This window comes from Grus americana, chromosome 1 (genome assembly GCF_028858705.1).
Source record: "Grus americana isolate bGruAme1 chromosome 1, bGruAme1.mat, whole genome shotgun sequence".
Taxonomy (NCBI): domain Eukaryota; kingdom Metazoa; phylum Chordata; class Aves; order Gruiformes; family Gruidae; genus Grus; species Grus americana.
In genome coordinates, this window is record NC_072852.1 from 95,001,287 (window position 1) to 95,016,777 (window position 15,491).

Consider the following 15,491-nt stretch of genomic DNA (forward strand, 5'->3'; position numbering starts at 1 on the left):
AGAGTATAAGTGAGAAAACTTGTGGGCTGACATAGACAGCTTAACAAGTAAAGCAAAAGGCACGGCACACAAGCAAAGCAAAGCAAGGAATTCATTCCCCACTGCCCAGGGGCAGGCAGGTGTTCAGCCATCCCCAGAAAAGCAGGGCTCCATCACACGTAACGGTTACTTGGGAAGGCAAACGCCATCACTCTAAACATCCCCCCCCGCTTCCTCCTTCTTCTTCTCCCAGCTCTATACACTGAGCATGACATCATATGGTATGGAATATCCCTTTGGTCAGTTGGGGTCAGCTGTCCCAGCTGCGTCCCCTCCCAACTGCTTGTGCACCCCCAGCCTACTCACTGGTGGGGTGATGTGAGAAGCAGCAAAGGCCTTGGCTCTGTGTAAGCACCGCTCAACAGTAATGAAAACATCTCTGTATTATCAACGCTGTTTTCAGCACAAACCTAAACCATAGCCCTGTACTAGCTACTATGAAGAAAATTAACTCTATCCCAGCCAAAACAAGCATAGTGGTAAATTTCTCAAAAAAACCTGTGACAGTTTTCTCAGTATAAAAAGTGCAGAATTATCATGTGGAGGATGAAAAATTGAACTGACAGATTAGTTCATAGTAGTGCATCCCTTTTATTTTTCATTGCTAAGAAATGAATGGCATTTGCATTAGCATAGAAAACCACCTCGGCCTACATTAAAGAAAACAGGCAAAGTTGAGATTTACAAGATCAGAAACTACTCCCAAGATATAATCATACAATAATTGAGGTTGGAAGGGACCTATGAAGGTCATCTGGTTCAGGCCCCTTTTCACCACAGGGTCAACTTAAAAGCTACATTAGGTTGCTCGGGGTCGATCGACACGCACAGTAGTTACAGACATTCACTGCTTGAACAACAGAGTGAAAACTGAGTAGCTCAGACTAACTAGAAAAAAAAGAAGGATGAATGGAATTTAGCTATTTCACTCATTTAACAAGTGAAGAACTAATTGAAGGATAAAGATGACAAAAACTGCAGAAAATTTGGTGTGTGTTTAAGTGTGATACTGAGAAGAGGGCAGAGTGAAATGTGACCAGGATCACCTCTAAAATTCTTGGAGATAACGTAAAGGGTAACAAAAGTTAACTGCTGTACAAACTTGTAATTAACAGCTTTATATATGTGATTATTAGATCACTGAAGCACATCTATAATAGAAACGTTTAAGCAGGAGACATTCATAAAACAAGAGAAAGTTTTCCTCTTCATGCCCTAGTTATATCCGCTTAACTATCTGTATGAGAAGGATATATATTATCTAGCTCACGTAGCGTAAACATACTATGTGCTTTGAGAGATTTCAGGTAAAAGTTACAATCAAAAGCAAAATATCTGACAAAATTAAATAGAATTCTGGATTGCACCCAGACCCCAGCTCAGTGCCAGGAACAGTAGCAGTTTCAAGAACTCTGACCAACCAAATAATGGATATCAAGATTTGAACTTTCCAGGTTACTTAAACTATCAGAGGTTTTCTAAGGTGTGATAGTGAAATGCTGCAAGTACCATATTTGGCAATTCTCCAGGTGAAAGAGAGGCCAACGTACTCTTCCTATAAGGAAAAATCCTTTAAATGAATGTGATGTTGTCAACTGCCAGGCATGCCTTATTGTCAGAGAATGGCATGGATACAACGTGCCTTTGCTTGGGCAAAAACCATCTGGATCTTAGTGCTCCAACAAAATCACATTGTACAGGAGCCTTTAGAATTTTTTTTTTTTTTTAAGATCAAGTGGTCATGTTGGAAAGCAGCTGACTATGCCCCACATATATCTAAAGGGTCTCTGTCCTCACAAGCAGATTTTCAAATCACTATTATCTCAGAGTCTAGATGTCTTGCAATCAAGTCACCAAGGACACATAAAGCTGGCATATATATTACAAGACAAACAAGAGATATAACAAACTGCCATAATATATACAACTTTATTTGTTTAAAAGTAACCCTTGCAAGTTGTTGCACACCTATGAAAGTCCATTTTCATTTCCATAAAAGCATGGTATAAGTCTGTTAAAATCAAATACCTGATAACTGTACTGAAAGTCAGAATTCCTTTTCTTTTTCAGCCAGTGCATTTTTTCTGGATCTGGTCGCTTTCAGACAGCTAAATGGACACGTAGAATACTACATGGTAATCCTCTGATTCAGAGGAATTTGTATCCCATTTAACTTCTATGTTTATACTTACTGACAGTTGCAGTCACACATGCAATTTTTCATGACAGACTGTAAGAGTCTCTCAGTGCTGCCTCCCTCACACTGTCCAAATTTCTTAAATATCCAAAGTCTGGCCATTAGCTCCTAATCTTTAAAAGCTGCCTTGTCAAAAGGCCAGCTCAAAGGAAGACGGGTGTCTGGCTTACTGCAGAGTTTCCCAGAGGTGTAGCAGTATGACCTATTTGAAAGAAGAATGTGAAAGAGAAAAGCAAACAAACGGCATGATCTGGCAGGCTCAGATGCACCCAGTTTTTCCCTGCTGCTTGTTCTGCCCGCTTCACACTGAAGAGTTGTTTGTCTTGCTTCCCTCCTGCTAGATGTGGGCAATTAACTCTTTAGCTTCTGGGTCAGGCACTAATATATCCTACCTGATCTACCTCACCTGGATGATAGACCTTGGGCAATGTGACGGCAGACCATCTTTGTAATGTACTGCTCCTCAAGATCATTGAATCAAGAATTAGAAGCTTCAACTGTCTTGCGTGGAAACTGAGATACCACATTCACAAGCATTTTTATTCCTTTTGGAAAGTCTTTGTTTAGGTCTCTCTGGTTTAGATCCATCCTGAACTGTCTTTAGCTCTGGATGTACTGAACCTTCAGAGCAGCACATGGGATTTACACAGCCTCACTGATGGCTTCAGGAAAGCTGGAAAAAACAGACTCTCGATTCAGCTTGTCAGCTTCTCCAAAGCGTTTCAAGGCCAAGAGGTTCTTCCCCAGTTAATCCACCTTCTGCTACTGAGCATCTCTTTCCATATACTTGCTGGTAGTTTTGTAAATGTTGATCATTTGCGAGAGAGATTTCTTTTTCTCTTCCAAGTTTCTTTTCCGGCTCCACCTCTTCTACAGGTCTTTCCTTTAAGGGTAGTTATGGAAAAGTCTGCTTCCCAGTCTTAATGTATTACTCGATGAATTTGCAGACATTTCAGGGACTCTGTTAATTAATTTACTGGGCTGTATTTCATTGTCTCCCTTTTTCCTATTTTCAGTCAGTTTTGTCCACAGGCCCATTTTCTTCATCTAGTGAGCAATCAGCTCCTGACAGACAGGAGACTTTTATTATGGACATACACCATTCCTTGCAACACTGATACTGTCTACATGATGCCAGCTGTCTTAATCACTTTCTTATTTTCCCTGAATTTAATGTGCCAAGAAGCCTGGATTCAAATGGTAACAGCAACTATTTCTTGTGCTTCTGCCAAAGCTGGCAAGGCCTCCTCAAAATTAGGAAACGTACATTTTGAAACAGGATTTTAATCAAACAGAGCCACTCTGAAAAGGACCTTACTCCCTTTAAATCCTGTGGGACTCAACGGACATGCACTGCTGCAATTTATATCAAAGGTTTTCAGTTTGGGGCAATGGCCTCCTGAATCCAGAAAGCATCTCACCGCCTTTCCTGTTTGAGGTTGGGGGGGCGGATAATAGCCACCACTCCATCAGGGAAAAGTTATGCCTCCACCAGTCAGTAGTGATCTCATATCTGGCTTGTTGTAACAAAATCCATGCTCCAAAAGACAGCTTTTCCCCATGGTCTTGCTTACCAAAACCTAAAAGTCCCCTCATAGGCTTGACAGAATTGTTACTAGTTAAAGTTAAAAAACACCTTATCTGCTTCTGCATAGCTCCTGCCGCCTTCATGACCTTTCCAATGGTTCTAGCTGTGTCTGCCTGCCTCTATCTTGCTTCCTTTCTGGACAAAGAGCAGTCTAAAAATGCTTTTCTCTTTTTGCCATCTGGACATTGCTCTAAGCATCAAGGACTGTTGTTTTCTTCCCTGTCTTTTCTACGCTTAACTGAATCCATCCCATTTCAGTCATCACATGCGACACGAAGAGTTCAAATGTGTAATGGAAGAGAATCTCATTAATAACACACAGTTCTTTTCAAGGATGCAACTGTACTATTTCAAAGCAGAACTGAAATGAAAACACAAACAGCATAGCCTGACAAGGTTAGCAGCACCTACTGCCTTTCTTAGTTGCTACTCCAGAAACATATTATTTTACTATCTCTTCTAAGACTTCTCAACTGATTGAGGAAACTGATGCTTGGTCTCCAGTTGTATTGCTAACATAACCTAATTGCCCCTTTAACAAGACAGAACAACATGCTGCAGAGTTTACCCTTTCACAAGCAACATGGCTTTAAGAAATAACAGAGAGAGTCTTGATGCAATACACAGCAATTCTAGCCCATCTCATGAGTTCTGGAGTCTCTCAAAGAAGCTCTTTTTGGGAATCATAATTTCTTTTTCTTTTTTTCTTTCCTTCTTTCTTTTTCTTTTCCAGTTCTTTTCCCTTCCCCTTCACTTTCTGCAATAATTCCTCATTCCTCCTCCTAGGAGCTGCTGGTCACAAGTACATGAGCTAAGAACCAACACCACAGATTAAACCACACATTGGCTAAAAATAAAGGTTCAAGATGGGTTCTATGCAAAATTTTGTGCCGTGTTACCAATTTAAGGATAAGAATAGAAAAAGGCATGCTATCTGAAACAGAAAAATCCAGTTACCAAACCTAAATGGATGGTCTTACAGGGAAAAAAAGTGTAATTCATTAACTTTCTAATGCAATCAATAAGCAACACAAAGTACAAGTGGTTTTCTTCCCTGCTCTGAATTTTACCACAAAAAAGAATAATATTTTTTATGAGGTTTTTTAAAAAAGAATGATAATGATTATTTGGACTCGTTGCCATCAACGGGAATTCACTGACTTGTTTTTAACTTGCCAGCTGTTTTGAGACACTGAAAGAAAATTGCATATACAGGAAAAATGTATCTTTCCTCTCCATGCCACAATGGAATAGTCAAGCTTCGTACAGCGACCCAACTTGCATTCCAGTATTTCAACGAACATCCATCTAAATAAGCAAGCAGCCTACATCAGTTGTGCCGAGCACCCTTAAACCCCAGAGAGAGTCAACTGTACATATAAATCTTGATCTCACATATCAGGTTAATATTTCCTGTGTTCACTTTGTTTCTTTATCTGCTAAATTTAAGAGGGTTTTTTGATAGAAGGCAGTACATTTTCTCATATTCGACTGTTAAATCTTTCTGATAGAAGAGGTCACTTCTGCAGTTTGTCCAGACCATAAACGCCCTTAGAAATTACCTAAGGATTCCTCCAATGTGTCTTATCTGTTAACTTAAAAGAAAGCAAAACCAAAGCAAACCTTTTTCCTATCAGGAATAAACCCAATTTGGTCTTATACACATATGCATTTTCATTTGAAGTAGCAGACAGCTGACAGTCTAAATTAGTTGTATTAACTTAGAAAATGATTTTAAATATTTAATTACCTTGTGTCAGGTTTTAGGTTTTCCACAGTAGAATGGGTTTGATTTGTAGTGATAATCGATTTCTCCTTTTCACCATCACTTGCTCCATTTTCAGTTGATACCACCTCATACTCTGGAAAATTACAGTAAAGAGAAATTTGCTTAAATAACAGCTCTTACTTGAAGTTCTTCATTGCTCTCTCTTTTCTTATCTGATTTCTAGTCCTACTATCTAATAGGCTGCAAGGACATCTTGTGTGAACCAGTCTGGACATCAGTATGCTACAATGGTTAGTAAAGAGAGATCCAATTCCAGATTGCCGAGTGCCTAGCCCCCCATATTTCCTCATAATTCAGTTATGGGATAGAGGATACTCAACATCTCACCTCTGCTAAAAGGTACAGTAGTGACAAAATTCCAAACACAAATAAGTATAAGCATTCTGCAGTTTGCACAAAAAAGTATCAAAGATGAAAGTACAGTTTCTAAATGCTTAAACCTTGACTAACTTGAAATAAGACCTATATTTTTAAGATTTCCAAAGGAAACTTCCCAACTAACTTGGACTGTGCATTTAGGGAATCTGCCAGTTTAGAATGAAACTAATTATGCATATCTTTATTTCTGTATTTATATGATTTATAAAGCCTCACTACTTTCTTTTCATCTCACTGGGATGCATCATTAAATGCAAGCCATGCTCTGAACAGGGAATTAACAACAGATGTTTCAGAAGAAGATACCCCTTCAGTCATAGCCTTGTCCGAGATATAGTCTCTCTATAGCAGGAAACCTCTGTCCCAATTTATAACAACTTCTTCTAATCAACACACTGAGTATATTGCTAATTCTCCTCTCTTTGCAAAGAAATTCACAACCTCCCCAGCCCCTTCCTTTTCCCTTCCTCAAACTTGTCTATAATACCAAGCACAGCTTTGCAGCAAAGGAGAATGTTTTCAAAGAATATTTGCAATGAGCATTTAGATCTACAGCGCAATGAATAAAGCAGGTATTATGCTGTGAGGACAGAGACCACCTATCAACAGCTACAAAACCTCTAGAAAACTACTTTCTTTCCTGTTTTTGTCTAATGATACTATTTTCGAGTTCTTAATTAAATGATAGCATGCTGTAGGGCCTTCCCCCCTCCCCCCAAATTTTTTGTTTTCAATACAAGGAAACCCATTTGTTGTCAACACAGAAAGATAAAACACCTGCAACGGGATTCAGTGTTAGAAAGGAAAAAAAACTCTCTTAATTGCTGCTGGACTCTCAGATCCTCACTCCTAGTAAACATAGGAGATGTGTACGTAAATGAGCATGCACAGACCAACTGACCCGATTTTTACCTTAATTGTGCAACTATGGCTTCCTTTACACTCTTCTATACAAAAAGCACCTATCAAAACCGCTGGGGTAAATTATGCAAGACAATTATGCAGAGCAATTTCAACTAATCTTCAACTACAATTCCAAGCTTCTTAACCACAGCAATTCAATCTGAGCAATTATATACATATACGCACATGTGAATTTCAGATTTACTGCAATAGTTTCAAAAGGGACTTCTACACAGCATCTTTTTGTCTTTACCTTGTAATAGACTCAGTTATTTACACCATATACAGAGTAACATAAAACTGTAAATTAAGTTTAAAAGTATGTCAGAAAGTCAGCGGGAAGGAAGGAATTACTGACGATACTGAAGATTTCAAAATTTCCATGTTCAAAAGTTCTTCCCCACAACAGTCACCCATGAACAGTGAAAGACCAACCACTGCCTTTTAAAAACAAACTCATGGACCTGCAGGAATGGGTCTCTCAGATGAGAGGGTGGGGAAAAAAAAGAGGAAAAAAAGGTAAGTAGAGGGCTTTTACTTTAGATCATTGTTCAAGTGAGACCAATGCAATGACCAAAGACATTAGCACTGATAATATATAGTTGTGTAAAACATATCCATGTTTTCTCTCTAAGCATTTTCTTTTTGGAAACAAAGACCTTTTCCTATATAGCCATCAAGAGCTGAGAGAACCATGGAGAAAAAAAACACACAAAAGCCCTTATTTGCCCAATTAAGCCTCATTAGAGAAATTATGTTTTTTAGGAAGCATGGGAGAAAGAGTAGATATCCACTGCCTTACGTACATGCAGATTGAGAACGAATAGGTAACTTTGCAGGAATTCAATCTTTCTGCCTTCTGCCAGCCCCAAGTCAGTATGTGATTTGAACCTTCTAATTCATTCAAGTTGGAAAAGACGGCACATATAAGTGGGCGTGCAAACATGCGTGCACACACACACAAAGCACTACTGAGCACATTCAGTACCTGCTTGTTACTCGCTGCACAAAATGAACTGCCTTACATTTCTGTGGCAACACAACAGGAGTAGAGAGCACCAGCAAAATGGTCTCGGTTCCTGACATTTGCAGCCTTTACGAAAACAAGGAGGTAAGCTTGATCACTGTTTTGGTTATTATTTGTCAGACCTTTCCATTACTGAAGTAAAATTTTGGTTTTAGGAATACCCAATATGATGAAGCCCCTTGTGCATAGCTAAAAGTCAAGCAATGTAACTGTTTCAAAAAAATGGCTCAACAAATTACATTTTCTGTTTCCACAGTTCTATCTGAAGCAGTGCATTAAAAAAAAGATGTGATGTCTAACTCAGATGATTGAAAAAATATGTCTAAACTACAAAAATAAGAAGAGATGACAGAAAACTTGATTTAAGTCTGTCTAAACAAGTAATGTCATACCAGTGCCAATATGAAGTAATCACTGTTTTCAGAAAATGGGATTCAATGCCTTCTCTTGAATTCAAGAGTGTCCTTGGATGAGTCATTAACTGAGTAATTTTTTGAAATTAAGACGAAGGCGACAAGCTCAATGAGAGTATTTGTAAGCTATAGAGTTCAAACATTTTGTATTACACATTGACGTTAAAAAGAATGAAGATGGTATTTATGGGAAAGCTGTTACATCCAGAGAGGAAGATAGCTAGATTGAAAACTAAAGTTTATCTCAGTGAAGCAAAATGAGTATTAGTCATATATTCTGCAGAAGGTTTTAATCTTCCTTTCTGGAATGGGGAAGGGTATGCCAGGTGTCTCAGTTATCACAGAATAGTCTTACAGAAAAGAAGAAACTTAATGGAAAGTTAACTTTTATAAATGCTGATTGCAACTGAACAGACAAAGGGTTTCCGCCTAAAGTCTCAGAAGACACAGTGAGTATTGCTTGCTCTGTATTTCACAACATGCACTGAAAAAGAAAATAACCAGTATCAGAAGGCAATTAGGACTTGCTTTCATGATTAGATAATGTGCACTGACAGTTTTACCAATTATAGTGGAAATGTTTTTCTATTTTTGCAGTACAAATGGTGGTGCTGCAGTGGATTCATTAACATAGTCAAGAAAAACAGCAGGTCTACTTCCAAGTAAACATGCAGACTAAATGATGTTATCTGACCTAATCAAGCTAAGGACTAGTCTGTGGAGGAGGCCTCCAAATGACAACAGCAACAAAAAGGCTTTTCCCTAAACAAAAAGAAGCATTGCAGAACTGCCTGGAATGGGGAGTGTTCATAGAGCGCCTACCCTCAGACTAATTCTAAGGTTAGCAATAAGCCCACACCGCCTTTTCTTCCAGGATGAAGCACATCATGGAAGACAAGCCAGATAATCATTATTCTCTCTTGTTGGTACTTTTTATTAGCCTACAGTCTCTTTTTATTCCCCTTTTAATCCAGCAGAAGGGCTAGCTTTCTTCCTCTTTCCCAGAGGAAAAAAAGTCAGGCTAATTTTTGTTTTGAGTGTCCCTTTGGTTTTGCATTTATTATTTTTCAAAACAGTGGGAAGAGCATGAAAGAATAGAGGCTAAACCTAGTAATTATTTCTAGAAAATCAAGGAAGGAATAATTTGGGGAAGAGAGTGGCTTTGTTTGTGACAGTCACCTAATTATACCCTGCACTGAAATCTCTCACGACATGCATATACCACATCTGAAAACATCCCACTTACATGCTAAAGTGAAAAGTCTTAGTTCTCACAGTTTCTAGTCTTATCTATTCTACTCACCTCTAATGCAACACAGCCAAATCTGTTTGGTCATGGCTGTGATGAGCCAGTGATTTTGCAAATCAAAGATTTATGTCCGTGGTAAAAACGAAAGTCATTTTCCTGACAGTACGGAAGAACCATAATTTTCAGTTGTTAATTAGTTTGAATGTTCAAGTTTGGTAAGCTTGTGTTGATATACAGAAGGCAATAGAAAAATTATGAACGGTTGTCTTGCATGCTTACCTGTCTATGTACTGATTCCTGCATGACTCATGAAAGATTTATTCTCAATACAAAAACCTTCCTTTGGAAATGAAAAAAGCAAACAGATTCTTTCAACATAGAGAACTTGGTGACCCTACGGTGAGTACAGCAAGTATTATGTTGGCAGAGTTCTACTGACTTACTAAATGGATGTAAGGTTTCATTGCATCCAGCCCGCTGATGAACAACATCCTCAAGTCAAGAAAGAGGTCCACATTATGTGTATGCATCTATATAATAAAGACTACTGTCACATTGCTGGAACTTCTTGACTAGATCCTACCAGATTCTGTACACAGAGAATCCAGAAATTAAGAGAAGATACAGAGTCATATTTCTTAAGTATCTCTTTGTGTCATCGCTGACACCAATGATATAGTTGTGACAATCTTGTTCTAATGTAGTAGCCTTTTCTTATCCACATTGGAGTTGACAGTAGCACAAAATAAAAGCACTGGGGTATAAGACTCCCTTGGGATTCAAGCATTTTTTAAATGGCATAAAACCACTGCAAAAATAAAAGTAAGCTGGAAATACTGTATTCTGATACAATGGAGGAAGTCAAACTAACCAGTAACAGTGTCATTGTCTGGTTTTTCCCAGTCCAATATGACGAAAGTTGGACAACCCTCAACAGTCACCACTGTGAGGTTGGTTGGAGGATTTTGTGGAGGACGAATAGGTTCTTCCTTGCTGCCAGCTTCTTCTTGAGGAAAATGTTCAAGAGAGCTTGTGATAGAGCAAGGCACATCATCATCTTTTTTCATGTATTTGACATGGGGGGCTGAAAGCAATAGGAAAGAGCTGTTATTCAATAAAGTGTGTTTTTACAAAATGTCAATGCCATCTCACCTAGTGCACAACTTTGATCTCAGGGCACCAAGTAAAAATCTGCACAAGTCAAACATAAATGTTTAAGAATAAAATGCATGAATTCAATATTAAGTTGCTTGTTGGATTTTTTTATTTATCATCTAGTCTATCATCTTTATCATCTAGTCTAGTACATGTTACCATATTACTAGACTATCTGAATGTGAACAGCCTGGAATGAGAGGCGAGGCATATATGATGGGTAGATATCCCTTACGGTAAAGCGCACTGGTATTGGGGCCATACCTCTCCAGGTATGCTTGCAAGCCCACAGGAAGATTTTCATATGGTTTGGTGGAATATGAACAGTGCGCAGTTGTACTACTGCTGGCACACAGGAAAAGCCACAACGTGTTTGTGGACAAGCCTGTAAACTAGAAGGTGGTAGCAGGGAAGAAAAAAGAAGTAAAATTTAGGCAAGAATATGCTGATGGTTTGCACTACAGCCCTTTCATCTCACACTAAAGTGAAACAGAATCAAATGAAAGTTTGGCCTTCAAATGAGAAAAGATAGGTCAGTCTTCCCTCAAATAAAAATACCATAGCTATTAAAATCCTACCTTGGTACCTTGGTTTGCCTGAAGAATCTGTTTCTGATGTAGGACTTGAGCTGAAGACAGTTGCATCAACTGTGGGAAACACAGAAACGTGCTAAAGCAGTCAGGATTCATGACACCAGTGTTGTGTTACATAGGCACTATACTGAACAGAATCTTCTCTTACGTGCAAATACTACGATGGACCTCAATGGACAAAACACAATACATTCACAACAAGCGTTTTTTAATAAATCTACTATCCAGCTTGCTTTACAGAGCACTAAGGGTCACAGCGAGTTCATGATCACTATAAGGAGACAAGACTTTCAGTATTACTATAAATCCAGGAAAATTAGAAACAGCGTTATTTATGACAATATACCTACAGCTGCATATATTGGCTCAAAAATTCTAAACACGTTCTCCCCCAAACCCATTCTTGTATGCCACTTTGAGAAGATTTAGGTCTGAACTTGTTGTTAACTCCCAATTTTATAAAGGGCAAATTAACAGCTAACCACTATGTTTACCCTATTACTCTTTTTTCTATTTAAATGGTGGCAGTTTGATCAGATAGCTAGGATTATATCACAACCATGTTGAGCACTATCAGTAACTGTCAAATAATAATTTGAATTTATGTCCTGTGCAAAAAGAAATGTTCAGGAAAAGAAGTGCCTTATCTACTCCCTTCACAGATTTAAAGTAGCCACTGAATAGTATTGAAAACCTTCTAAGCATGTATTGAATTCTTGGAAGACGGAAGGGCCGTCACATTCTCATTATACCAAGGTATGTATCAGAAGACAGCCAGATGAACTCGGTCAAGTCAGAAAAGTTGCAAAGTGGCATAAAGGAAATCATAACGACCCCAGACAGAATACTTCTTATATTAAATGTACAAAGCATCAATATAGTTCAGGGAAAGTAGCAAAAGAATAAAAGGAAACTTTTATGTTCATTAAAAAAAAGAAAAAAAGAAAAAAAAATAAAAAAAAAATTAAAAAAAAAAAAAGAAACCAGAACTGTCTGTAATATGCTTACCATAATACTCTGGAGTTGCAAAAGCTGTTGGTGTCTTATATGATGTTCCTGTTCTCACAGGTGGTGTTGGTCCAGCAGGTTTTGCTATAGTGACAGGAGGAGGAAATTGTGGCAACAAGGCATTCACTATTTAAGAGTGAAACAGCTTTCTGATTTTGTAACAGAACTCGGATTTCTGACAACTGCTTCATGAAACAAGTGCTTTCATTTCAACTGTAATATTCCCTCAAAACTTATACAACAGTTTCCAGTTGGATTTAAAAAAGTTCTGAGTTGTCCTTATTGCCAATACAACCTACTCCTGAAACCCAGTAAGAAAATTCTTTGCTATTTGGAGACTGTCTTGGAGGACTTCAGCCAGCTAGAATATGACCTGGTTTAATGCACAGAACCATCCTACACAGACTGGTAAAAGAATGCACAGTGACCAGCATTGACATTTCTGTTTCTCAAATAAAAAAACACATTTCTTCATGAGTTGTAAGACAGAATAGCTTGTCAGCAACTGAAACTTGGATTCTTCCCTCAAATACAGGTAAGGTCCTTTCATTCCTATTCTCAATACAATATATATATTAGCAAGGCTGGAGCTGGAACATGTGTAATGTTAAACACTGAGTCCTTAACTATGGTCTGCATTAAGAGTTTAACCACAGAATAGTACTGGAGTTTCCACTAAATGAAATTAAGATGCACTTCAAATGAAGGTAAGAAAAATGCAACCAAGTCCAACATTTTCAACATTTATAACACTAAGTGACCCAAGGGAAAAAGCTTGCTTTCTGAATTGATCTATTCTGTAGTAGGCACCATAAGTTTGGACAGAAACTGATTGATAAAGGCAATATTATCTCCCACAATTAAATAGCTATTTTAAAAATTATTTTAGATTATGTGACATTGCTTTTACTCCTTAGCTGTTATCACCTAATAAAGAAAACAGGTTTCCAAAAGGCAAACAATCCATGGTAAAGGATGTCTTGATTGTTTTCAAAATAGCTGTAAAAGGCAAGAACTACATCCACGAAATGTGCAGATACTCCCAGATAACCACTGCCTGACTGTGAAATCTCAACCCCCCAAAAAATCAAGAACTACATAATGTAGTTACCTTCCATGCATATATAATGGGAGAACATGGTGACTGAAGGCAGAACTCTGGTGAACCAAGTTTAAAACAACAAAAATCCCTACCTTCGATTAATTTCCTTAATAAAGTGGAAATTTATTAAGATTCTCCTAATAAAGATTCTCTCCCTAGTTTCCACAAATTTCCTTAATAAAGTGGAAATTTATTAAGTTTCACACTAGAGTCCAGTTTCAGAAAGGTTCTGGAACTCTCTTGTTTCCTTTTTTTTTCCATTCAGGAGACTTTTAATGTCTGCATAGAAACCTTCCCATAATACTCTTCCACTGGATGAGTAAGAAAGATGCAAGTAAGGAATTAATCCTGTTAATGAGAAAGAAAAACAGGACAGAATTATGAAAGGGAAAATCCAAGAAGAGCATCAAGGCAAATTTTTCCTGTTAGTACTGTGGAATAGTCTCTCCAGGGAACCAGAAGAAACTCAATTATAATGTTTAAAACTAAGCTGGATAAAGCACTAGGAAAACACAGAAAAAGGAAAATCTGCTACTGGCCCCACAAGGAAGAACCAGATCATCTAACCAATTTATTCCATCTTGAATGCCTAGGAAGGTATGGTAACCGCTGACTACCACATAACCTGGCCTCTAGTGTATGGAAAAAGGGTGAAATTTCAAAACACTGGTAAATTAATTAGACACTTAACAGAGAAAATTAGCATAGACTCCATTACAAGCAAAAGAAAATGTATCAGGTCAACATTTTTTTTATGCTACAGCTTAAGACTGACAATAGCTGTTGCAGCTATTACTAAGGCAACACCACCAATCAACAGCAAGTACAGACACAACATTTTGATCCTGGCTGGACTGTTGAGTAAATATACAGCTTGTTTCATTCAGCTTGGAGATTCTTGCTTCTTATCTGCTGCACAAAATGCTACAGAATTATTTAGGTCTTTGGTGCCTTAATAGCACACAAAGCCCCAGATGAAACAAACTAAAAAAAAGCCAACAGGAAATACAGCAGACCCAAGACCTTTGTATTTCCAGTGAACTACAGAGAGTAATATGAAGAGGGAAGTATTTCTCATGATGCTAAGCACAATGAGGTGATAATTTCTGACTACCTGGAATGACATTAGCCTAAGGATTCTTATACAGAATCCACAGACAAAACATACATAAGCATAGAAAATATCAGAATCAGGGTAAAATTGAAATAAAGCAGGAAGCGTGAAAGTTTCTGTATGCTCTTACACTGAGAAGCAGGAATACTGTTAGCACAGGAATTAAGCTAAACTCTTTGCACATGAAATAACTCAGCTCGCTCTGCCTCTCAGTGCAGTTAGTTTTCTGGGTGCCTATTAACTCCTTATTTGCAGTGGTTAATAGATGTGCCATAGTTCTTTATAAATAATCAGTGTGGAGTACACATTGGAGCATAATATTCATTATCTCCCACTTGATATGCACATCAAGTAACTGCAAATCCTATTAGTAGACATGAAACATTCTTAAGATTAATCTTTATCTTAAAGGATGACTTGCATTATGCTATTTCGCTTTCAGCTCCCTTACTAGGGATGATTTTGACATAACTGGGTGAGAAAAACAAAAGGAAAACAGAGTTATGTATGAAGACAAGAGACACAAGGCCTGTGTGTTCCAGAAAGTTAGTTTCTATAGATATCACAGATTAAAGACAAAGAATCTATACCATAAAACCCCCTATACCCTGCTAGTCAGTTCAGTATTATCTCACACATAACAAAATATTTATGCTGAAAAGGCTGCGATACCTGGACTCCCTGGTTTACCAGTCACAGTGTTTGGAGGCAGAGGTTTTCTTCGCATTTGTGTAGGCTTGACAGGAGGTATAGGAGCATGCTGAGGGCCAGGTGATGTAGTTACTGAATGACATTACAAGGCAGTGTTATTAATTATTTAATCTCAAATTCCAAAACATCAGAAACCTATTACAAATTATATTCCGATCTCTCAAACAATGTTTTCATGATTTAATATCAAAAGTGAAGAGGTGAAGTTAGGAGCTGAAATGAATT

General features: G+C 37.9%; 1 protein-coding gene across 6 annotated transcripts in view; it reads right to left on the reverse strand.

Moving 5' to 3' along the window:
• The window catches only part of ABI3BP (ABI family member 3 binding protein), a 165,093-nt gene that overhangs the window by 17,462 nt on the left and 132,140 nt on the right, over positions 1-15,491 (reverse strand). For all 6 annotated transcript variants that reach the window (XM_054813851.1, XM_054813854.1, XM_054813856.1 and 3 more), the window contains 5 exons: positions 15,228-15,338; positions 12,340-12,423; positions 11,317-11,385; positions 10,455-10,667; positions 5,575-5,686 (listed from right to left, as the gene is read on the reverse strand). In XM_054813851.1, coding sequence (XP_054669826.1) covers positions 5,575-5,686; positions 10,455-10,667; positions 11,317-11,385; positions 12,340-12,423; positions 15,228-15,338 — 589 coding nt within the window. The remainder of the gene's footprint in view (positions 1-5,574; positions 5,687-10,454; positions 10,668-11,316; positions 11,386-12,339; positions 12,424-15,227; positions 15,339-15,491) is intronic.